The sequence below is a fragment of the Mastacembelus armatus genome, chromosome 1 (assembly GCF_900324485.2).
Source record: "Mastacembelus armatus chromosome 1, fMasArm1.2, whole genome shotgun sequence".
Classification (NCBI taxonomy): Eukaryota; Metazoa; Chordata; class Actinopteri; order Synbranchiformes; family Mastacembelidae; genus Mastacembelus; species Mastacembelus armatus.
The window spans coordinates 11,254,072-11,277,759 of record NC_046633.1 but is presented as its reverse complement, the minus strand read 5'-3'; the positions used below and the strand labels follow the sequence as shown (position 1 = coordinate 11,277,759).

General features: G+C 39.6%; 3 protein-coding genes across 4 annotated transcripts in view; all 3 read left to right on the top strand.

The window, feature by feature from the left end:
- Positions 1 to 1,287: 1,287 nt before the first annotated feature.
- On the top strand, positions 1,288 to 9,106 carry pde5aa (phosphodiesterase 5A, cGMP-specific, a). The gene is made up of 20 exons (XM_026303140.1): positions 1,288 to 1,559; positions 1,815 to 2,502; positions 3,247 to 3,336; positions 3,493 to 3,573; positions 3,712 to 3,801; positions 3,956 to 4,108; positions 4,199 to 4,266; positions 4,378 to 4,526; positions 4,887 to 5,062; positions 5,161 to 5,211; positions 5,677 to 5,823; positions 6,051 to 6,179; positions 6,865 to 6,959; positions 7,101 to 7,188; positions 7,552 to 7,652; positions 7,738 to 7,815; positions 7,915 to 7,978; positions 8,061 to 8,135; positions 8,653 to 8,736; positions 8,960 to 9,106. Exons 1-20 carry the CDS (start codon positions 1,288 to 1,290, stop codon positions 9,104 to 9,106), a joined length of 2,826 nt encoding a protein of 941 aa, XP_026158925.1.
- A 989-nt stretch (positions 9,107 to 10,095) lies between these two features.
- hpf1 (histone PARylation factor 1) lies at positions 10,096 to 14,807 on the top strand. Of its 2 annotated transcripts, none has more exons than XM_026303658.2 (8): positions 10,096 to 10,167; positions 10,854 to 11,037; positions 11,676 to 11,784; positions 12,094 to 12,192; positions 12,796 to 12,946; positions 13,418 to 13,505; positions 13,789 to 13,961; positions 14,494 to 14,807. In XM_026303658.2, exons 1-8 carry the CDS (start codon positions 10,129 to 10,131, stop codon positions 14,626 to 14,628), a joined length of 978 nt encoding a protein of 325 aa, XP_026159443.1. In that variant the 5' UTR covers positions 10,096 to 10,128; the 3' UTR covers positions 14,629 to 14,807. The 2 variants fall into 2 exon arrangements, with proteins under 2 accessions (XP_026159443.1, XP_026159442.1); XM_026303657.2 differs by having other exon boundaries at positions 11,676 to 11,862.
- Positions 14,808 to 17,069: 2,262 nt separating this feature from the next.
- Positions 17,070 to 23,688, top strand: part of ank2a (ankyrin 2a, neuronal) — a 68,977-nt gene continuing 62,358 nt past the window's right edge. The window contains exon 1 of the mRNA XM_026303139.1: positions 17,070 to 17,201. Coding sequence (XP_026158924.1) covers positions 17,070 to 17,201 — 132 coding nt within the window. The remainder of the gene's footprint in view (positions 17,202 to 23,688) is intronic.

Below are 23,688 nucleotides of genomic sequence, written 5' to 3'. Positions count from 1 at the left end.
GAGAGGCAAAGGAGGACAAAATGAGAAAGAGAGAGGGATAACGAGGAGGATGGTGGTCTGCTGCCTGCTGATGCTGTGGAACTGATTCTGTTCAGCATCCACTGTGTCATGGCAGCCTCCTCCTGGAGCGACCAATAGCAGCACAGCTGTCACTGGTGGATCCACCCACTGCAGGTGATGAGGAGGAATAGACCAGCAGAGGGTGCAGTTAGCTACTCAGTGGTTTATAAAGAAATATTTCAACACAGTGTTTTTAAAGGAAATAAATTCTCAAACAGCAATTAGCTACTTAAATAATTTAGTTTTCCCCCCAAACACAACAGTGTTATCTGGAAACCTCAGAAACTGTCTGCCTGTAAAATGAGTTACTTTTACTGCTAACAGACTGTTTAATCAGTCCTTTCCTATTACAATACATTCTTTTAATAAAAAAACAGACAACACATGTTTGTGACCTCTGCTCCTTCCTCTTTCTTGCATGGATTACGTGTCACTCCATTCTGTCCTTCAGTGTAGACTATTTGCTCAGGATTTGAAATTATTTATTTTTAATTATTTCAAAGTAGTTATTTAAAATTACTCAGAATTTGCAATAACTTAACACAACCTTTCAGAAACTTTCTTTTACACTGGGTTACCACTCTTTAGCTATAGTAAGTAAGGGACCATCTAAAGCACTAGTACAGGCATGTCTTTCTTCATAAAACAATATTGGTCATTTATTTAATATGGATGTAAGTGTGTTGGTGCACTTTTTAAATGCAAGACCTGTCTAAAAAGTATGGAAGGCCTTTTGAAATTATTTTTTTTAATGTGAGAAGTCACACACAATGCCTTGCAAAATTCCAATTAAATTAAATGAAATAACCTCAAATGGATCTCTATATCTTCCACTCAGTCCAGTGGTGAAAAGGGGTTGGAGTTGGAAGTAGAATATCTCGTGGCCACAGATAATAACGCGTGGATAACCTACTTTACAAAACTGGGGGAAAATAAACATGGGGGAAATTCATAATAGAGCAAAGCGCAATCTGTTTTTCAGTTTAATGACGTTTAATGACGTTGCTTTTAATGAATAACCCCGTGGCGTCAGATCGGCTAAATAAAGGTCAGGGGATTACCTTGACGCAATCGTTTCCAAAGGCTCCTCCGCAGACGTCGCTCTCCTCTCTGGCACATCACGTCTGTCTTTCTCCTCCACATGGCAAAGTGTTTCTCGTAGGTAACGCATCTGGCGCAGAAAAACTGAGTTTAATCGACCTTTTTTCGCTTTACCTGAGCGAGGGAATGCCCTGCCTGCACTCTGAAGCGCTGGAGTCAATGGAGCCTGGCAGAGCAAGTCCCGGGGCCGCGGGGAGAGAGGAGTCTTTCCGGAGAGAAACAGTGAGGGAGCCGCCGATTTACCGGGGCATGGGTTGGTTCTTCTCACCGCTTTGGAGCCCGCGATCCAAGACGCGTTGCAAGAGTTTTGGAGACAGTGTGAGAAGCGGCCAAGTGGATGTATGGCTCGATGACCACTCCGACTTCACGAGGGCGTACTTTTTACGCAGAGCTTCACAGTAAGATTTTCTTTTTCCATTACTGTTCCCAATTGACAAATAGGAGACTAGATGAGATGCCCTAAATTTCAAATGTCATATATGACTCTGTGTTATAGCTTTTGCAGCATACAGCTCTTAAAAGTGTGCCCTTGATGATATTATTTGCTTTCAAATATTATTGGATATGCACAAAATGTCAGATTTTTAAAAATCTGTATGTTCTGTGCTTTTACAGCAAATGAGTCATGTAGTCTTTCTTGTCTGTGACTTCAGGGTCAGTGGTCCTCAGGCAGATTTGTCTCCTCTGGTGCCCAGCTTTCCCAGGAGCAGCTCTGACCACTCTGATCTGCGCAGGAAAGCTCATCATCGCAGATCATCCCCCCCACAGACCAGCTCACACCTGAACATCTCATCTTTAACAGACAGGCTCAAGCCCCTCGCCTTCAATCTCAGTGCCCCTGACTGGATGGATCGCTTTAGTCCAGATGTATTGGGTAGTCACACCCCTTGCTCTCCTCGCTCTCCTCGTTCTTCTCACTTCTCGCTTTCTCCCTGTCGTCCTCTTTCTCCCATTTGCTCTTGTTCTCCCGACGTATCCCACTCTTCTCACCTCTTGTGTCCCACTGCTACAAAGACTGCAGCCTGTGGCCATGGTGAGAGCTGTCTATGGCTGAGTGAGCTCCTCAGAGGAGGTCTCAGTTGGATGGGTTCTGTAGCAGAGCTCTGCCATGAGGCTGTCCTGCATGCTGGGGAGCTGCTGGCTGCTCAGAGTGGCTCACTCTCTCTGGTAAAGAAAGATTGCAGACGAAGGAGCTCCCTGGAGGAGGTGATTGCCCCTACATCTTTGGGATGCTCGAGTGAGGGCAACATCTGTAGCCATGCACACTTGGAACTGGTGAAGGGTATCATGGGATGGGTGCTGGCTACAGGCTTACCAATAAACCTGAGAGAAGCATCAGAGGTAAACATTTAAAGTGATGCCTCAGTTGAAGTTGTCATGAATCAACATCATTACAGCTGTCACGTTTGTTTGTTTACACATGATGAGGTTGTTCTAGGACACAGGTATTTTTAAAAAAGGAATAAGGCCTGTACAGAGAATGAATCCCGCATTTCCTGATAACCTATTTTTAGATGGTGGCACGATTATTTTGTGAAGTGTGGGGAGTGTGTAAGGGAATCCCAGGTGACGCACTTGGTTTAAATCCTTTTTTGCGACTTCTTCCACTGCTTAATCTCTAATTAATGAGATGGTGATGTTCTCTACTGCACTCTATGTGTGTCCTTCCATTGCACACTCCCACACAAAGCGGGAAGACAGCACAGCTCGTTAAAGGGCTTATCGGAGGTGCCCAAACAACCCCGCCTTTCTGATCATCAAGGTGATTAGGAATCAGTGCCAGCCCCTGGCACAGTTGGATACCAGGTAATCCCCAGTCAGCGTGGGTGTGGACGGGTAGTTCCTAATAACCTTTGTTACATTGAGGTTACAGAGAAATGTGGGTATTCCTGGCCAGATATGTCTAAAGCTGATGAACAGTATTAACCTGGAAGCATAAGGACACATAAGGGAAGTTTGGTGATAGGTTCATGTCTGTTGTTTCCAAATTACCCAGGGATTTCATCACTCAGTAGTGTAGCAGACATTTTAGTATTAAGTGTAATTTATTATATACAGTAACAAGTGTTCTGTTTACCTTCTCAGGATTTGAGGTTCAACTTAAATGATGATCAAACATCAGATTTCAAGATAAGGACTGTTTTGAGTATGCCCATCAAGAACCACAGGGGAGAGGTAACCTTCTTAATTTATTATCTTTTTTTTTTACATCTATTTTAAAAGGTGCATGTGAATATTTTGATATATCTCTTGATCAGTTTAAACATACAAATGCTGTCCTATGTAACGTTGAGGTTTTTTTTTTTTTTAATGTTTTCTCTCCGTGAACAGGTGGTAGGTGTAGTGGGGATGATCAATAAGAAAAGTGTTGGAGATGGATCGGTTTCTGTTTTTACCAGCATGGATGAGAAGGTGAGGACTGGGAGGTTTTATCCTTTTACAGTCGAAACTAAAACAAGTTGTTTATTTTACTGCAGGTGTTGCTAATTTTAAACAAATTCTATATACATTTTAGAAATCTAAAATCTGTATTTGAATTTGATTGGCTAGGTGCTGTCCAATCATATGGATTTGTTGGGGATGGTCTTGGACAATGTCCAGCTGTATGAGAGCTCAAGGCAGGAGGCCAAAAGGAGTCAGGTAACATTAACTCCCTGTGTTATTATATGGCTGCATATCAGGATTTTGTGTTGTGTATTCTAGGTATTTCCCAAGAATCTGTTAGGGTATACTGTATTAAGCATATACACTGCTGGGGCACTGATGTTAAATGAATTTTATGTGTGTGTGCCAGGCTTTGATAGAGATGGCACAGGTGTTATCAAAGGAACATCATTCCTTTGAGGTTCTGCTGAGTAAGATGGCAGCCACTATTATGCCCTTCACCCATGCTCAGTACTGCACTATCTTCATTCCCAGGGAGCAACCCTCAGTGAGTGAAGACAAGGTGTGCTCTGATCGGTCTCATTCATATATTTAAGCAACACGTATTTCTTATCTTACAGTATTTCCTGTTCTTCTGTTGGTTTTATTTCAGATTTCGTTTTCACGGGTGATACATTTGGAGTGTGAGGAACTTGGATCAACTTGCCAAATCTACAGAAGGTTCTTCCTGCACGCCACACATGTCTTTTCTTTAAATTTACATCAGCCAAAATTTGGCTGATGCAGACATAGTGTAAAGTAGTGTAAAATTGGTTCAATGTCATTTTTCAGGGAGCGTGACATCAGCGATATAGATCCGTCATACGCCCTTCAAACCCTGGCCACGATGGAAACACTTAATATGTCAGAGAGCACTGAGGAATCAATAAAGAGTCTGATCTGCTGTCCTGTTAGAAATGAGAGGTCAGAAAATGTTATCGGTAAGTCACACTCTCAAAAGGCAAAGGTCATTTCATATTCATGAATGATTATACTGTAGTTTCTATTGGAACCATTACCACACTAGATGCTGTTTGGTGTTGACAATCTGGACAGTGAACTGTTTGCAATTAGTGTGATAAAGATTATTAAGTACGGATTTAATTTAACCCTTGACAACTACAAGGACACAGAGAGTAAAACTAGAGAGAAGTTATTTTATTGTATTCAGGAACCATCTGTCCCACTGGCAGTTGTGCTGTACTGTACCACGACGCTGCTGTTAGACATGGACTGACGATGTGAAACCTCTTCCTAATGCCACAAACTTGTCCTGTTTCTGTTTCTTTATTATCATGTAGCCGTGTGCCAGCTGATGAACAAACTGAGCAGAGACTCAGATGAGTTGGAGGTCTTTAACAGATACGATGAGCGCCTACTGGAAGACCTGGCAGTGTACTGCGGCCTGGCTCTGCAGTACGCCCAGGCTGTGCTGATCACTGAGGAGCGCAGGGCCAGTATAGAGGTCACGCAAGAGGTGGGACAACTAACTTACCCTATTAATATTCCACACACTTTGTGGAGTTTTTCAAGAAGTTAAAATGTGGCTGTGTGTCTTTATACTTCCTACTGCAGGTTCTTGCCTACCACATCACTGCAGCAGAACCAGAGATTCAAGCATTGCAGGTGATTCTTTATGTTCTTTGGAAGAAATTAACACTTTTCTGATCTTCAAAAGATTTTTACAGAAAGAGGGCAAATCCAGCTGTCTTCCCTCGCCTTCATCTCCATCTTCATACTCCACATTCTCCTTCTTTCAGTTCCTCTAACAATCAACCTCTTTTTATTATCTGTTGACGTCTCCCTCCCGACTCTTTATTTATCCCGTCAGTAGTCCTGGGATCACAGCTGAGGTTATTTCTGCAGGTCAGATTAACTGGCTTTACTGCTGACATACAACTAATGCTCTACCAACGTAAAGCTCTTGATCAGCCGCTATCACTGTCTGTAGGTGGCACAGGTGAAGGTAACCTCCTCACCGATGTTAAACCTAGACATCTTCGCTGAGCTTATGCTGCATGTGGACAAGAATAAAAAAAAAATAGAAATGGAGCTTTTCAGTTCTATTTCTAAGTAGATTTCTTTTTACAGGAGGCCACCATTCCTTCTGCGGAATCATTGCACATCCTAGACTTCCATTTCTCTGATTTTGGTCTGCCAGAAGACCTCACCACGCAAGCCACCATACGTATGTTCCTGGACCTGAGATTGGTGCAGGATTTTAACATTGATTACAAGGTAACTGACCTGCAAGGGTAGCTTCAACTGAGCTACTTTAAATGTCTCTTATACACTTTGAGAGTACCACTGTAGGCATATTATTCTTATTAAACTTGTTGACAGGGATTGAGTTAATAATCTATTGGCAAATTGAACTAGAAAACTGAGAAATTAAGATCATTCTGACTGGTCTAGCAGTATTTTCTTACTTTTTACTGCTCACTTACCTCATATGTCTCTTTCAGGGTCTGTGCCAGTGGGTCTTGACTGTAAAGCGTGGTTACAGGAACAACGTGCCTTATCACAACTGGAACCATGCGCTGAGTACTGCACAAAGCATGTTTGCTATGCTCATGGCAACAGAGCAGCTCCAGGTCAGTGCGTGCATGTGATACTAATATAAGATTTTGGAGTGTTTTAAGGGAATATTCTAAAACAAATAACTTTACATCCTGACCTTTGTTTTTATTAATAAATAATGATATTCATGATTACCTGAAAAATGTCATATTAAGTGGTTACCTGGCATACCTTGCCATTTGCAGCATGTTGACAAACATTAGATTTTTTCCTAAGTTTCATCTGTTTTAAGTGTGAAGGTGCAGCTATTCTAAAGTTTGTGGCGGAGTCATTTGAGGACTACAGTGTCGTAGACTTACAGTAATTATTTGGAACAGGATTAATTTTAGCCATTCCCAAAACCTCTTAACTGCTTTCCTTGAGGATCACACATCAGCCTAAATCTCTTCCTTAAGTGACCTGTAGTGCTCACTTATTTTAGCTGCTTTTTTTTTTTATGATTAAATTGGAGTATGAATGACCTCAAGTTCACAATAATACATTATCTTAATTTTCTGCACGGTGCTTCTATATTTCTGTGAAATGTTTTTTTTTTTTTTTTGTACTTAACAATCACAGAATGTGCCAGTGTGCCTTCTTTCATTAGTAAGTTATTTCCGTGTAAAAACTGCAAAAATGTCCAAAACAGCAATGAAATAACTTTTTTCACTATTTCTGCTTCTGTTTCACTCGCCCTCACCCCGTCTGTCTCTCTCTTAGACTATTTTCTCTCGTCTAGAGATCTTAGCATTGATGATAGCTACTCTGAACCATGATCTTGATCACAGAGGAGTCAGTAACTCCTACATTGAAAGGTAAACATACTCTTTAAAAATTCAAATTGCTAGCCAAGGCTATTTTTACTTAACTGAACTTATCCCTTTATAATATTTTATCAATTATCTGTCACAGGCTGCTTTTATTTAGCCAATACAATATTTCTGTCTCTTTCTCAGGAGTCAGCAGCCTTTAGCTCAGCTCTATGGCCACTCTTCTCTTGAGAATCACCACTACAACCTGTGCCTCTTCATCCTAAACAACACTGTAAGACCTCATCCATCCATTCATCTTGTCTTTCATATTGAGTAACATTTTTTGTCAACCTGTATCAAGCTTGTATGGACACAAGTCATCAGTGCATCCATCTAAATCAAAAGATCTAGCACTTTATATTTGTTATGGACATTTAAATGTTTTTAGAATTATATTTGGAATATCTTCTGCTTGCTGGACAAAATGGGATTCTACAATAATGGCATAGTGTTGAAGCATCCACTTTAGTATTTTTATTCTCGCTTTTATCTGAGTCATGGTGCAGACACTAATCTCCTGCCAGACAGCAGGTATTTCCGGTGTCTTAGTCTTCACTTCATTTCTCTTCACTCTCTGTCTCTACTTCTCTCCCAGGGGAGTCAGATACTCAGCGGTCTCTCTGCAGAAGACCACAAAAGTGTACTGCACATGATCAAAAGGGCAATCCTTGCCACTGACCTGACCGTCTACATGGAGTATGTTAAATCATGAAATGTCAAGGTAGCTGTAGGTCAAGCATTGTGTAAGTCTTCTTTTAACTCATATACTCTGTGTTTTAAGGAGACGAAAAGAGTTCTTTTCTCTCACTAAGAAAAGCAGAGTGAGCTGGAAGAGCGAGAAACAAAGAGATCTGCTAAGGTGGGAGTGAATTACATTAGAATCAGGAACATATGATAATGATGTGTGTGATGGGGAAGTGCAAAGGGTTGTGTTTTAAGGTAATTTTTCATCCAACAGGTCAATGTTGATGACAGCTAGTGACCTTTCTGCTATCACAAAGCCTTGGCCTGAACAAAAAAGGGTAGGTCTCAACGAAATACACTGCATCCTCTCAATCATTTTGAGCTCATTATAACCTTAACTTCACTCCTCTGCTAAAACAGATTGCCAATCTGGTTGCCATGGAGTTCTTTGCACAAGGGGACAAAGAGAAAGAAGAGTTCAAAATCAAGCCCATTGTAAGTCTTGCAGGAGGGATGTGTCTTTTGTCTGCAGTTTATATTTTACCATCTAGTACAGATTGCTGCCAGATTGGATGGATTTATATAATAAGCTGCTTTCAGATAATACCAAGTCTACCCTGTGGATTTCTAACCTTGGTAACTGTAAAAAGATGCAAATACAAACAGTTATCTTTTTGCAGTTTAAACTGCTGTGTCTTTTTGCTTTTTGTAGGATATTATTTTCTCTCAGGTTGATTTTTTTCAGAACCCCTCCAAAAAATAACATCATTGGATTACTCATTTAACTATATATTATGTTTTTATTTATATATATATATATATATTTAGAATGTACAACATGGTGTTTTTTTGTACACATTTTGTGAATGGTCAAACTTAAATGCTCCTTGCTATGATGTGGATTTTCTAGGTTCAAGAAAAACAATATAGTTTTGCCTATATCAGGAAATTGATCTGGTCTCCTATATAACAGTGCTGTTCTAACAGGCAGGTTACATTCTCTACTCACCAGGACATTATGAACAGAGAAAACAGCACACGACTGCCATACATGCAAGTTGAATATATTGACGAAATCTGCTACCCACTTTACAAGGTATGTCAATGCTTCTGATGCTGATATGGTAGTATGTGTGTATGGATATGTATGCATGTGGTATGTGCATGCTAGTGGGTGCATGTTTAATGAAAACATGAGGGAAAACACTTTTCTCATCCCATTTTTCTCCTCCAGTTTTTACTTCGCACCCACATGGTCACACTCTTTGCCTTTATCACTGCCTCTCACATGGTTTCCTCATGGTCTGTGTCTCCCTCAGAATGTATCAAGATTGTTTGATACCTGTACCCCGTTACTCAATGGCTGTAAGAAGAACAGGGAAAACTGGCTGCGTCTTGCTGAGGATGCAGAGGAAGCAAACAGTGATGAAAGTAGTAGCTTAACCCTGGAAACTCAAAATCAGTAAGGAAGAGACACAGGCAGGGAGAGGGAGGACGGGACAGAAAATGAAGACACCATGCTTTGGAAGCAAAAATCTACATCTGCTTCTCTCTAGTCTGTCTTGGACACATCTTAACAAATACTGACCCTCTGTAAAGCTTACACTACCAAATGTGTTGTATATACAGTATAATAATCTTGACTAACATAAGCATTGCTGCAGTTATGTTATACACAGCTGAACGAGAACATATGCTGCTGCATAGTTACTGTAAACCCTGTCAGCAACATCAAGTGTATTTGTCACATCATTCTGATTCCCTGATTTTAAAGGATGTGAAAGTCTGCAAAATGAATTGAATCATTTCTGCAACATATTTGTATTTATTGTGCACTGCGCTCATGAATATACGGCGAGATGTACAAATCTGTGTCAAAATGTGTTAAATGTTTATCCACATTTGAAAATGTGTAAAAAAAAAGTTACTTATGTTTCAAAGCCCTCAGTGTTGTATGCTCCCAAATACTGTTAAGATTACCATCAAGATTTGTGTGGCTTCGCTAAGTTAAAAGCTGTAAAATTGTGGATAAGGAATTTCCTCAGTAAAAGCAGCATCTCCTATATTGTTTGTCTGATTAAAAACAAACAATAAAATAATTTTTTGTCTCTTTCAGATTCTGAAAGTAAAATATCAAGGGCTGAACTACTATCTACCACCAATATTTAAATTGTAGGCCTACTGAATAAATTACAAAGGGCAGAGAGTTCTCTGAGACAGATTGTCTTGCAAATGATGTAAAATTATGTTGATCAGCAAACCTTACTGCAAATTTTGTTTCTTGAGAATATTTCACACGACAAAATAAGTTTCTACGTTTAAACGGATGGATAGATATGTTTGTATTATAAGATGAAAACGTAAAATGCATTGAATTCAGGATTCTGCAGTTAGGCTCCGCAGCCTCCGGGGGGCGGTGATGCGCTTTAACGCAGCGCAGATTTTAACCAGCAGAAGAAGACAGCGACGGAGAGACAAGAGGAAGAAAATGACAGGGCGCGCAAAAAGAAAATCCAAATATACGCAGGTAATTTTGCACAGCTTTGACCTCCTCTGCTGCGTTAGAGTAATGTCAATTTGAAGGAGGAGTTTAGCAAGAGAAAGGCCGTGCTCGATGTGTCTTTGACGGCCAGGAAACGCCTTCTGTTAAACGCTGCGGGCAGAAGTGTTGACACGCTGTCTGCAGCAGTGGTCAGAGCCCAACATGGCAGCAGCCCTGCAGCTTGATATATCCACCTTTTATTATAACGTGTCCATGTTACACAAGGAAGAAACAGCCGGCAGTGTATTTGCATTAGAAGGCCAGCGTTAACTTCACTCTCGGGAGGTGATTTTCATGATTTGATTCTTGGTTAAATCCTGTAAAGGGCAAAATGAATACAGGTGTACTTTCTAGTTAATCGATACTCTATAACTAACACAGCAACCCTGCAGTAACTCCTGACCTTATATTTATCAGAGCTACAGTGTGCAGCTTTTGTTGAAAATGTTGTAAAGGTGTTTCAGTATTTTGGAGTCTGTAGTTTGTGATTTTTAAAGCCTTAGTCCACTCTAATTTATATGAGTACCTTCCTGTATAACACAACACAGTTTAATTTATTGCATGGCTGTTGTATTAAAATACATTAGTCATAACTTGGTGTAAAAGATAAACGTGACATGTAAGTAACATAACGTTAGCTGTTTTCTTTTTCTTACAATGCATGTTTTTAGGAACCACGTACAGGCAATGGAGACTTGAAGAAGGCTCGTACTGATGAATCCAAAGCTGTGCTACTGTCAGAGGTGGATTCAGAGCAGCGGGATGAGATGGTGCAACTGTACAAGCTTCAAATGCCAGAAGATCTATACCATTTCTGGGATTTTTGCAAAGAACTCTGTCCTAACAACCCCCGTGGTATGCTCTTATTCCAATAATACTGACAGGACAGAAGCTGCACCTGACATTTAATCTTTTTCCTCTGTAGGCAGAGAAATAACAAAAAAACCCGCCTAAAACCAACTGCTTTATATTTGCCAGTTCTTCACTGATCACTGAGCACTTTTGTGGTTTGGGGTCTGATCTGCTGGTTATAACTGGTTTTCACTTTGTCAGTTGTATCCATTTTAACATTAAATCTGCAACAGAAAGTGTGCAAAAAGTGAAACCCCTGCAAGTGCTACCACAACCATGGCAGTGCACATAGCATTGCTCTTTAACGTACCTGAAGAGTATGACAGCAGTAACAGTCAACAATCATTTGTGCTAATTAAAATAAAATAATAAAAAAATCTCATTGCAAGTTTCCACATCCTATGACATGACATCTAAAAATGTATAAATTTTTGTTTCGTACTTTATTCTTTAATCCTAAAATATAATATTGTTTTGAAGAAAAAAAAAAAACATAGACTAGAACAACGGTGTAGATGTACAATGTGTGTCAAATTAATTATAAAACCCATCAGTAAATGCCTGCTTTGAAGCAGGTGTACTGAGGCTTTTCACTGATATCTGTAAATCAGTTGTTTTCTGCCTAAATGTTAATGTTTCAGGTGCACTGAAAGAGACACTTGGTTTGCAGCTGGTTGGACCTTTTGACGTTCTGGCAGGAGCTCACAAAAACTCAAAGAATCCTCAGCCTAACCTGCACCTTCACTGGAGGTATTTTTATGATCCACCAGAGTTTCAGACTGTCCTTCAGGGGAGTGAGGAGAGCCAGTATCACATTGGCTACTACAGGTATTGCACACACAGCATTTCACAACTGAAGCCTGTGATGGTGTTTGATCTGTGCTGAGGAGGGCCCTTGTCTTAGCCCACTTGAGTTACTGTACCAGTTACAGTGAGAGAACACAGTCTAGCTAGTGAGGAATTCATAATATAGGCAGAGTGGTAACTATATTTACAGTACTTGAGTATGAGTGGTTCTGATTTATTTTACTGCATTGTATTATTCCCAAAATCTACCAGAGATACTCCAGACTCTCTCCCATCATTTGTTGGGGCAAATGAAGCTAAGAAGGGTTGCACTATAACACAGATGGGGGACAACTTGTTTGCTGCTGTCCTGTGAGTAATAACCACCACCTGTTCACCACATAGAAACATTTTCATGCACTTCCAAGCAGTTTCAACAACATGCTTAAGAAAGAAAAAACATACGCAATGAGAAAGAAGTTGAGTTTATTTGAAAAAGATGATGTATCAGTCATTAGTCCATTTGGCACAGATCATAATGTTTAAACATTGCAGTACATGGTCAAATTACAGCAAACTGAGTATACTGGGCACATAGAATAATTGATAACACTGTACTTTTCATTGCTCAATAGTAGGTAAACATGAACATATGATATGCTGTCTCCTTACAATAATCATGAAAGGTGGCTGGTGCAGCCTCACTGATTATGATAATTATAATTCTCTGTGTGTGCCTCTCTTCACATATGGGAGTGGGGGAGCATTATTGAATTAAACTTATTGTCTCCATGTCAGTCCTTCCCTGCACATAAAATAAATGTAAAATATAGTCAGATCTACATCTAATTTACAGTAATGAGTAAACACAATCTATTTGAAATAATAACATTGTATTGTTCTTAAATGATTCCCGTCTTCATGGTGTGGGCTGTCTTACCTACTAATTATCCTTTTTTCCCCATCCTCCATCAGCCTGTATCTGTTGAAGAAGAGGAAAGAGAGGGGCAGCAAGAAAGCAGTAGAGGCTTTGGAAAAATTAGAAACAAAACTAAGAGACAGGACAGAGACTCTTGGCTTGTCTCTAGACCAGAAGACCAAAGGCATGAAGCAGAGAGACAAGAAGGTAACATACACAGTGCAGGAAACAGTGGTATTATTTTCATTATATAGAGTCACTCATAACTCTCTTGTTTCTGCCTCATATATTGCTTGGACTCTTAGACTGCAAATTCAAACCACAGCAATGTTAATTGCTTAACATTAAAATTGTGTATACTTTTATTTACTGCATGATCTAATCACAACAAACTGAGTACACTGGGCAGAAATAATACCACTGTAGAGGATGACTATAAATATACCCCTAGGATTTGGAATAATGTGTGTTGTGGATTAAAGAAACCTTGTTGGTATAGTCTTAATGAATAAAAATTGTAAATGCACCGCCAACACTATTATATCACAGCAGAGTATCATTTGGCAAAATGTGGTTAAGACAATTTAATACTAAAGATCTTATGTTCAAATAAGAAAACATGTTTGGCCAGAAGTGTTGTCACTATTAGTTAAAGAGAAAGATCTTGTTCCACTGCAGGTGGTCACCAAGACATTTCACAGTGCTGGCATCGTTGTACCTGTAGACAAGAATGATGTAGGATACAGAGAACTACCAGAAACAGATGGTAAGCTTTTTTTTGTTTTTTGGTTTTTTTTTTGTTAGTTTTGTTTTGTTTCAAATAAGATTACAAAAGAGACCCGGGATTGACAATTTCACAGTGTGAGTGTTTTAAAATATTGTTTCTATTTACCATCATGTAGTCATTTTAAATGATGCTGTTTAATTGGAAGTTCAGTCTGTTAATGTTCTGTATTCATGATTGTAATACATGTTGTTAATATTTAAAAAAAATTGTTTAATTTAATTTAACCTTTTAACACTGGTGATGTGTATTTCACTGTTTCCAGCTGGGCTTAAGAAGATCTGTAAAGCCATTGATGAAGCACAGAATGATGAGGAGCGTGTCAAAGCCTTTGGACCTTTACAAGAGATGATCACATTTGTTCAGTTTGCCAATGATGAGTGCGACTATGGGATGGGCTATGAGCTAGGAATGGATCTGTTCTGTTATGGATCTCATGTGAGTCTTCTAAAGTGGTTCATAAAATCTCTTATTCTCTCAGATTTGAAGCATTACACCCACTGTATTTCTGCTCCCTGGGCATTCTTTAAAAATGACCAAATATGCAGAAATTGAGATATGATTGCATTCCTTAAATGCAAATGAATGAATCCCTTTCCAGGCTATTTTTAGCATTTTCAATTACATGCAACGCTTGCTCAGCATCTTATAAGACCTTGTTGCAGGTGCTCTGGGGTTTTTAGGTGCTTATTACAGAGTAAAGTTAAAATATTTACTGCAAAGCATTGCATAATAACTTTGTTGCTGATTCCCAACTACGCCTCTCCAGTGGGTAAAAAGTTAAATCAGAGGCGTGATAAAGTGGAATTTAATGCCACAACACAAACAAATTTATGTCTATGTTAGAGGATTTACAAGCGAAGATGTTTGGGAACCAAATTTCCTGAACTTCATGAAAAGCCCCAATGTTGCAAAGATTGAAGCTGAAATAAATGCTTTACTGATATTTGTTTTCCTCTCTTTCCCCCAGTACTTCCACAAGGTTATCAAGCAACTTCTGCCCATGGCCTACAACCTGCTGAAAAGAAATATGTTTGGGGAAATTCTGGAGGCTCACCTATCCAGCCGTAGCCACAATGACCTAGACCAACTTTCTGCACATTAAAAAGACTCAGAAGTTCCCTTCAGTTCTGTTTCTCATAATTTTTTTCCACCATGTCTTCCGTTGTTTGTCATTGTTATTGTTTCTTGGTGGTTTTTGTGCTGCTGTCATTAATTACAACCAATTCAATGATATTGGGTTTGTAAAAGGTAGATGTCTAATAAAGTATTTTTATATTTTTACCTGTTTTTTTGCATCCCAGATGATCTCAATAATTCCTTATAATGAATGTGTCCAGATTGCACCACAGAAATTGTGTATACTTTCCAGTCAATTCATCTTTAAATGTAGCTCCTCAAGGCAGAATGTATTTTGCTGTTGGTTTGGCTGTTGGCTTAATAAGTGATCTTATTAGCTCTTGCTTGTAGGACAGTTGTGTTTTGGGTGTAATACCATGCAGTGGAGGCAGAGGGCAGTCATCCATATAAAAAAATGAACATTTTGTCAAAGGTGCAGTCTGTACCAGTTAAGTCATTTCCCATAAGATGAACTCAGTCACTCAGAGCTTTACAATTATGATAGGTCGTAGAAGGAAGTGATTGGTTTCTAAAACGACATTTCAGAAGTTTTTGATTTGTGATCGCCCTATTTCTAAACTCAGCACCTCCTCAGGCAGTGAGTCAGTAACAATTCAAATCATTTCTTATACCAAACAGAAAGCATTTTCCCCCAATTACTCAGCAGCAGATTCAGTCTTGAAATGTATTTTCATGACTTCACTGATGTCTGCTTTCTCCAATTCTCCAATTCAGTTTCTTCAGACATCAAAAAGTAGGCCCATTTGTGACCTTAGGATTTTGTACATTCACTAGACTTGTGTCAATGAGTCAGCTCCTTACATCACGAATGCTGCTGGGTTTCATCTTGCATTTTATTAGTGAAAAATAGGCTACAGGATTTGAAATAACACCTTTTCAAAATGTAAAATGAAACCATCAAGTCAGTCTTTCAGAATGATTCATCTATCTTTTAATAGAAAAAAATCTGTTTTTCACATATATTTTAAAATACTTCCAGACATACATCAATCAATAGTTTTTGAAAGATTTTCAATGGCAGGTGATCTTCTGATTGTTTACTATGTCATAACAAAATATGGAAAATGCCTTGATTATTTTTATTGGGTCACAGCTATCCTACATACAGATAGGACAGTCTTACACATGATATAGGCCTAATACTTATCCACAATCTAACCATTGCACCAGCAAGAGACCCAAAATCATTGCACTTGTGTTTTAGGTTATAGTTCATCTTCCTCAAATTACACCTTTGAAAAATTTCTCCCTTATCAACAGTCATGAATCCAGATTGACAAGTTTATCAATATTCCCATCATTCACGCTTCCATTTAAAGAAAATCTAAATTAATAATATTTTAATATTAATGCTAATTCAAATCTAGAACTAAAACTTGACCATTTCTTGCCAGTTTAACTTTTCTCATTGATTCTTTACCCTACACATCTCCTGATCCTTCCTGGTTTTTAAATGATGATGACATGGCTTTGATTTTGCCCTGTCAACCTCTATTAAATGTGCAGCTCAGTGAAGCGACCCAGACCAAGGTGAGGGCGTAAAAATACTAAGATGAAAAATTACATTATGTAAGCCCAACTCAAGTTTGTCTGGGCTTCGACTACTCCAATTCCTGCTTTTATTTTAAGTTGGGACATCATGGGCCACAGTGTTTAACTTTCCCCTATGAGGGAACCACTACTGCAGGGGTGGGGGGCAAAACAGCAGCACACTACTGCCTGAGGCGCATTCAGGTGCCATCGGTTAAGAAGTCTTAGTAACTTTTTTTGTCTTTCTTTATTATTTTTTGGTTTAACCCAAGTAAAACACATTTCTTTTCAAAGGTAGTAGTTGACTTATGGAAGGTATGTAATTACTGTTTTAAGTGGTATAGTATGCTCAAAACAAACAAGACTTCACAGAGAGTAAAAGTAAGAAATAGCCATGCTTTTACTGTAATTAGTCACTTTATCTACACATTGTAATTTAGTTTCCGTCGTTTTACTATTGCTCCTTCTGGTCATGATTTATCGACTGATATGTCAGAAAACTCGTGTTCAGAAAGATCATTCTGGTTAATGCGTGCTGACGAGGTTTCCGACAGGCAGTGAAAGCAGCATTAATCCTGCGGAGTTTCGGGGAAGCGCATCTGAGGCGCGTTCATGTTTCCACACACATAGTCAACACAGGCTACAGCAACACACCGGGAGCATCCCTGTGAGCAGGGAGCGCTCGTTTTGGTTTGACAGTCTGGAAGAATCACTGATTTGTCACGTTTTGTCACAGATAGACTCCGCCGCCGCAGAATGATCCCGGGCCTTTTCGAGCCTTGTGGATTCTGAGGCCCCGCGCAGAAATCCACCTTGCACCGGCAAAAGGACGCTCGCTGACCGCGTCTCCTCCAGCAGCTGCCAGCCCGAGCCAGAATGTCAAGTAGCCCTGAAGAAAGTCACTCCAGGGGCGGCGGCTCCGAGCGAGACTTTAAAATGGCCTCATCAGGCAACACGTCTCCCGAGGGTGGACCTCCACCACCTCTGCACCAGAACCGTATACGGCAGGTGGGTGTCCGTCCGCAGCCCGCTCTCTGCATTGACTGGCCCAGTCAGCCGTGCAAAGAGCAGCACAAACCGCTGCTGATGCTGTGCGCTTCAGGACAGCATCTAAAGGCGTTGCCACTGGAGGTCCGACAGATTGTCTTTCATGTGCATTAAATTGGGTTCAAATTAGCTGCTTATAGGCACAAAGCTGCAGAGAAAATACCATTTGTTTTGATCAAGCGCTGCGCCTCAGTGGAGTGTGGTAAAACCCAAATAGAGCAGTTGTGCCAGTTGTTATTGCCGTCGAAATAAACACCAACAGGCCTGCACAGACTCCCCTAGTTACTATTACAGGCTGCAGAGAGGAATGTTTACAACTTAACATGTACCACTGTAGGTTTACTGGACCATATGAGGCTTCACTGCTAGAGGGAGAGCATCCCTGATAGTGACTTCTTAGGAGTTGTCCCATTTGTTCTTCCGTCCAATGCAAAAGCAGGACAATTGTTTATTTCTGGGCTGTTGTGAATTTTCATGGAGGGGGGGGGTCTGTGTCAAAAAAATTAGTAGTTTCATAGCCTTGTGAACCTCAAGCTCACACACTGTGTCTGCTTGTGGTCCTGTTACAGCATGATGCTTCTGTGGGTAAAGTGTGTATTTGCTTACGAGAGCTCTCAGTCTTTTGTGGATCAAAATTGTGATATTTCTATGTAGATATTCCTGCATTCATTTATATCAATAGGCGTGTTTTCATGAATGTGTGTTTCAAACAAGAGAGTGAATGTTGCCGTCTAGATTTGGTCGTGTAACGTGTTTAACTTTGCAGTGAAAGTGAGTCAGGAGATGGTAGATGGTTGTTTCCTGTCTCGGTGCACTCTCTCAGCCTAATGTGATTTCAGTAATGGACTGTAGTGTACCCACACACATAAAGACACACTCTTTGGTCTTTTCTTTTAGGGTGGGGCCAGTGAGCTCACATATGTGCAGTCAGGAGTTTTGTACAATAAGCAATATAAAACCAAAAGCAACACTTTCTCATGATGTGTGTTTATTATTAGGCTACGCAAAATAAAAATAAGTCACACTGAGCTAATCTTTAAACGTCATTGTTGCTTTAATCTTCTGTACCATGCATCTTACAGAGATTTGCATCTCCATACAGGCAGGTCCTAGAGAATCTCATAAGCGCTGTTCCGCGAGTTACATCATCTGAAGTCAGATAAGCCTGTCTCCTCTTTTATGGTCTTGTCTTCTGCTGCTTTTAACCAGAAAGCACAGTTGTTCTTTTAATTGAAGTAATCCTATTTGCCTCTTAAATTAAAACTTTTTTTCTCCTCTTTTCTTGTCCTCCATTGCAACTAATTCAGCAGCTGAAATGGGATTTGTTAAATGGTCGATTCACTCAGATCATGAAATATGTAGTGTTTTTCAGATAGCAACACTCTCAAATGGTTCATTTTTGTGCTCAGATGTGTAAACTTCACAAAAGGCACACTGAATACTACTGTTTTTGAGTTGTTGTATTGGATCTGGCCTTATAGTTTTATTTGCAGTAAACGTGTTTTGTTTAATATGACATAAAATAGTAGTTTTTTGTAGTATAAGGTCCATATTGGTTGCAGTAGCATATTAACTGAGGCACCTGAGTGGCCCATAGGAATAACCTATTACCACTGCAGTGATCTATGTTTAGTCCCTAGAGCAGCAGTGCCTCCAATTTGTCCCCACTGATCGATCACACTTATTAGTGTTGACAAATGATCACGCCTTGTCATTGTATGGATGGCTCCTACTGATTGTTGTGTCTGTGTTTCTCTTTTTTGTTAACACACCCCACCCGCCCCCCGGCCCCCAGGGCCAAGAGTGGACAAAACTGCAAACAAGAATTTGACATCAGACGACAGCAAGAGAGGGGGCACTGATTTTCAACATTACCTTCATGATTATTGTTTGAAGGCCCAACACATCCAACACTCTGAGGCTGGGTGGGGCTATGCTGGACATTGTGCGATGTCACTAACCTTGATGATGCGAGTACAATGTACCTGCATAAGATAAATAAGAGAAATACAATAAGATACAATGTTTAAATTGTTGAGAACAAGGAAGATTTATATGCAATTATGTGGGCAAACGTGGCCTGTATAGGTCTTATAAGCTGACTCTAAAGCTACTGGAGACTTTTGGTCTGCTACTTTTGGTCAATAGAATATTTAGAGTGTGTGTTTTATTTTTTTTTTTGCTGTTGCCGGAATTGGGGTTTATGAGGGCAGTGAGACTGAGGTAGGTTTTTGTGCAGTAAAATCACAGCAGTGAATTCAGAGGCTAGAAAGTTTTATAAATCTGCAGAGTTGGATGACAAGTAATGGCTGATGCTGGTTCATTACTGTGGGTCACCCATGTCATACTGCATGTCATGATTTTTTTTTTTTTTTTTTTTTTCAGTGGTATTCAAAGACACCATCCAGTCCACTGGTTGTGAATATTTTAATTTGAGCTGATCTTATTGTTTTATATACAGACAGCAAGTGTCTTTCCAGAAATAACCCACAGACCTGGATGGACCTGTTTTTTTTAACTTATATAATCTGTTCACAGCGACGTCTCTGAAACACTGAATACAAACTAACAACACATTGATTCTCAGAAAACACATTTTTGTTGATTTGTTTTAAAATGGCATTTTCATGTACTTTTAACACCTTGAGCCAAATTGTTACTGTATTTTCTATTGGCACAGAAGTGTCACCATTGAATGTCTCTCAGTCTTTGCAAATAACTAAGTATTGCTAGAAGCCACTGGAGGTTAAGTGGAAATCTATGTTTCCTGTGATTAGGGACAAGTGTGACAGGCAGCATGAATTGATAGGTAAGGAAAACTCCAAGTCGTGTGCATGGAAAAAAAGCTCGATAGAGCAATAACAGACCTACATACAGGATGTAGGATAAAAAGAGAAAATGACAAAGAGATACTGTGATGTCAGGCTCTGACTTGCAGGTCTAAAAATACTGCCTGTCTCTCATGTGATTGTCCTGGAGTTAAAAAAAAAAAAAGCTTCTTCCTAGCCAAGAGGCTGTGTGTCCATGTCGCTGTGTCACTGGGCATTTACACGCTGCTCTGAGCTGGTGTTGAGCGATTGCTTCCCGCAGTCTGCCTTCTCCTCTATCTGAACAACACAGAGACTGCGTCGTAATATCTCAGTGCTCTCCATTTTTCCAGTTCACTTTGCTGTGGTTAAATATTGGGTACTTAGAGCACTGTTTACAGAAATTAATTCAGGACTAGATTTTATGTCCACTGCAGTCTGGAAACCTTCAAACCTTCATGGTGGTGGCATACTGGCCACCTTTGTGTATAAGCTTGGAAGCCCGCACATTATAGAGATATATAAGGATTTTATTTTCTTTCCAGACACAAATATATGCCTTTGGAATGGACTAGACTTATATCTGTATAACTTGTGTTCAGTGTAGATCCCCTTTCAAGTGAAATTACAGTATGATTCTCTATACTTTTTTCATTCACAGTTCCTCCTGCACCAAATTCTCTCCTGCCTTTAATTTTTTGGCTTGCCTTTTATCTCATGTCAGTTCCTCTCACTGCCTTAAAAAGGGGGATTGATTCTTTACCCTAGTTTTCTCCTTGTCTTCTTGGCTGTCATTTCTATTCAGCTCCCATTTCCCTCCAAAATACCTCCCTCCCTCTTTCGCTTCCACCCGGTCTGCCCTCTACAACTCCCCATCACTGGTGCCTACACTGAGGTCTCGATGAGCCAGGTCAGGTTTCACTGCAGCCTTTGACATTTTCATCTCTCTCTTTTCTGTCTGTCTGTCTCTCTCTGTCTCCACTGGGAGTGGTATGATGGGATTGTGCAGGAAGGGAGTCCTAATGGAGCCATGGCTTTCATTACATTACCTCTGGAAAGCTACAGCCACACATACACCCACATATGGCCGCAGCTATCGTTAACTGCATGATGCTAAATAGGAAGGTTTAACCAACTTGGGCCTCAGTGGGTGCAGTTATATGTTGTGTATCTACATATTGACACACCTATACACACAGAGAGAGTGTTGCACAGTTGTATTAGTTGTGTTGACTGCATTTAGAGCATTTGCCTGGTTATATGTGCTTATACAGAGCCTTGTGAAGACATCCACCACAGTTCCTCAGCTGATGGTTTCTAAGTGCCATTAAGAATTTATCATTGTTTTGTTTTGTTTTTTTTTTTAAATAAAATATCTACTTGGTACTGCATTGATGTGAACTTTATGATTCAGCAAGATATGTCATTACACTTTTCCACTCTCTACACACTATCAGTAGAAGTATTTATTAATTTATGTCATGTCATAGTTGTAAAAGATTGTTTTAAAAAAATGCACCCTTTGTTTTTGATATACTCCAGTATGTATGGTATTCATTGCTATCTATTTAGGCAAAGTCAAGTCCAGTGTAAAGTTGCACAGAACGCCAAATAATTTATTCTTTTAATCGTCAAATACTATAGATATTCATATTTACTATAGATATTCATCATTTAAATGATGATTTGATGATGAAATTCCTTGTGAGAAAAATGTGAGAAAATAGATACAATCTCTCTTAAAAGTTCCCAGAGTCCGAGGAGATTGTAAAGCTCAGACAAATAACATATTAAGATATTAGAAAATGTATCAGAACTGTTTTGATAATAAATTTCTAAATTGTTGCCTATAATTGGTAAATAACTTCAGCGCTGGAATTGTCGTCTCTGTCGTTCTGAACCACATTTACTGCAGTGTATACTGTAGAGCCGTTCTGAAGAACTGACACAGAACTGACTGGCCATATTAGGTAGGATCCTCAGCCCTCCAAATACCAATGCCCACAAGTCAACCTGCTCTGATGCAACATGCAAGCAACAGTGTGATGTTATCTATGGGTTTCATCTGAGTTTCCATACTGTTTGATAGGGGGATGAAAAAAGCATTGGTATTCCTGTCTTGGATCCAAAATCCATATGGAGCATCAGCATGTCTGTATTTGGTAACAAACAACGTCTCTGTCCTACACTGACCTCCTTGCTTATGTTGGGACCTTATAACTAGTTGGGTTGACCTAGTTATATCTGACACCATCTTCCAATGGCCTGACCTCCACCACTGGATGTTTGAATGGCAGAGATAGCTGTATTTAATGAATCATAGCTAGTCATAATCATCACCATCATCATCTTTGTACTGTACTGCTTATTTCAGTAAAAGGCCATTCATTCAAATAGCAGTCAAACAATGATAATGAAAACATTCTCATAAAGAAGGAGTGTATAAGCTAATGCACAGAGATGAACTGACCAGTGTTGATAGCTAGACACACCTGTAGGATTTCAGGAATGTAAAACTATAGTAAAACACCTTTTGAAGCATGGATGCATAAAGAAATATTTTATTGTCATGCATTCTTTGTTCGTCGTGCTTCATAGAGGACAGGTGTTTTTGGGGTAGGGGTAATGGGAAGCATTTCGATAAATTATTTATCATGGCCTTATAACTCAGTTTGCTGTTTGAGAGAAACAGGAGGGTAGAGGAGGGTGCGGTAGGTGATCAATGGGCTTCTCAGAAATTCAGCTCAAACACCTTCATGTAAATGTGCTCTCTCTCTTAGTCTGTCCTGTCAGCATCTGCCAAGCTCTTCCTCCTCTCCCCTCTGTCTGTGCTGCCTCTCGTCATGTTTGAGTTGAGTAAGTGAAGGTTTTCTCACAGGAAAATGCATCAAAGTTTTTCACTGTGTTGTCGAGAATAACATGGCTCATAGCACTGCATGAAGACAGAAACAGGTACACGCATACATATACACACACACACACACACACACACACACACACACACACACATACACATATGCCAATAAAACACCAGAAGTATTTTGCCACAACACCTTGATGCCTGTTTTCGGCCCTGGGCCATTTGGGATTTGTGTTGCTCTTATTATAAAACTTATATGCCTAACATTTACAATGTCTTCTGTACACCAACTCAAACTCATCATGTTCGACAAGAGCTCAAAGCAGAACTGAAAAGTGCTAATTAAATGTTTATACTACTCACCTACAAAACCATGTTTTATTATATGTCGAAGTCATTCTTTTCTCTCTCTCATTGTTAAAGTTTGTGGTTATTTCTCTCTGTCTGAGTCTGACATCACTCAGCAATTCTGGTAGGATTGTGTGCTGTAGCGAATTTTAGGTCACACGCTTCATTATTCATACATTCAACTTAGAGGTGAAGTCAGTTTTTGTCTCAGTACCTTTCATCATCTGATGCTGGATGAGATCAGACCATTGGGTAAAAATGCATTTTAAAAAAACATCACAAATTTGTTTTTTTCTTTTTACTTTTAAATGGAGAATAATCCAATTTAAGATAATTTACACACAATTGACCATTTGGGCAATTTGCTTCTATGTTCATGATAATTTTTTAGTTCATTCAGTTTTTTCTCATATCCAAATACATTTTCCTCAAA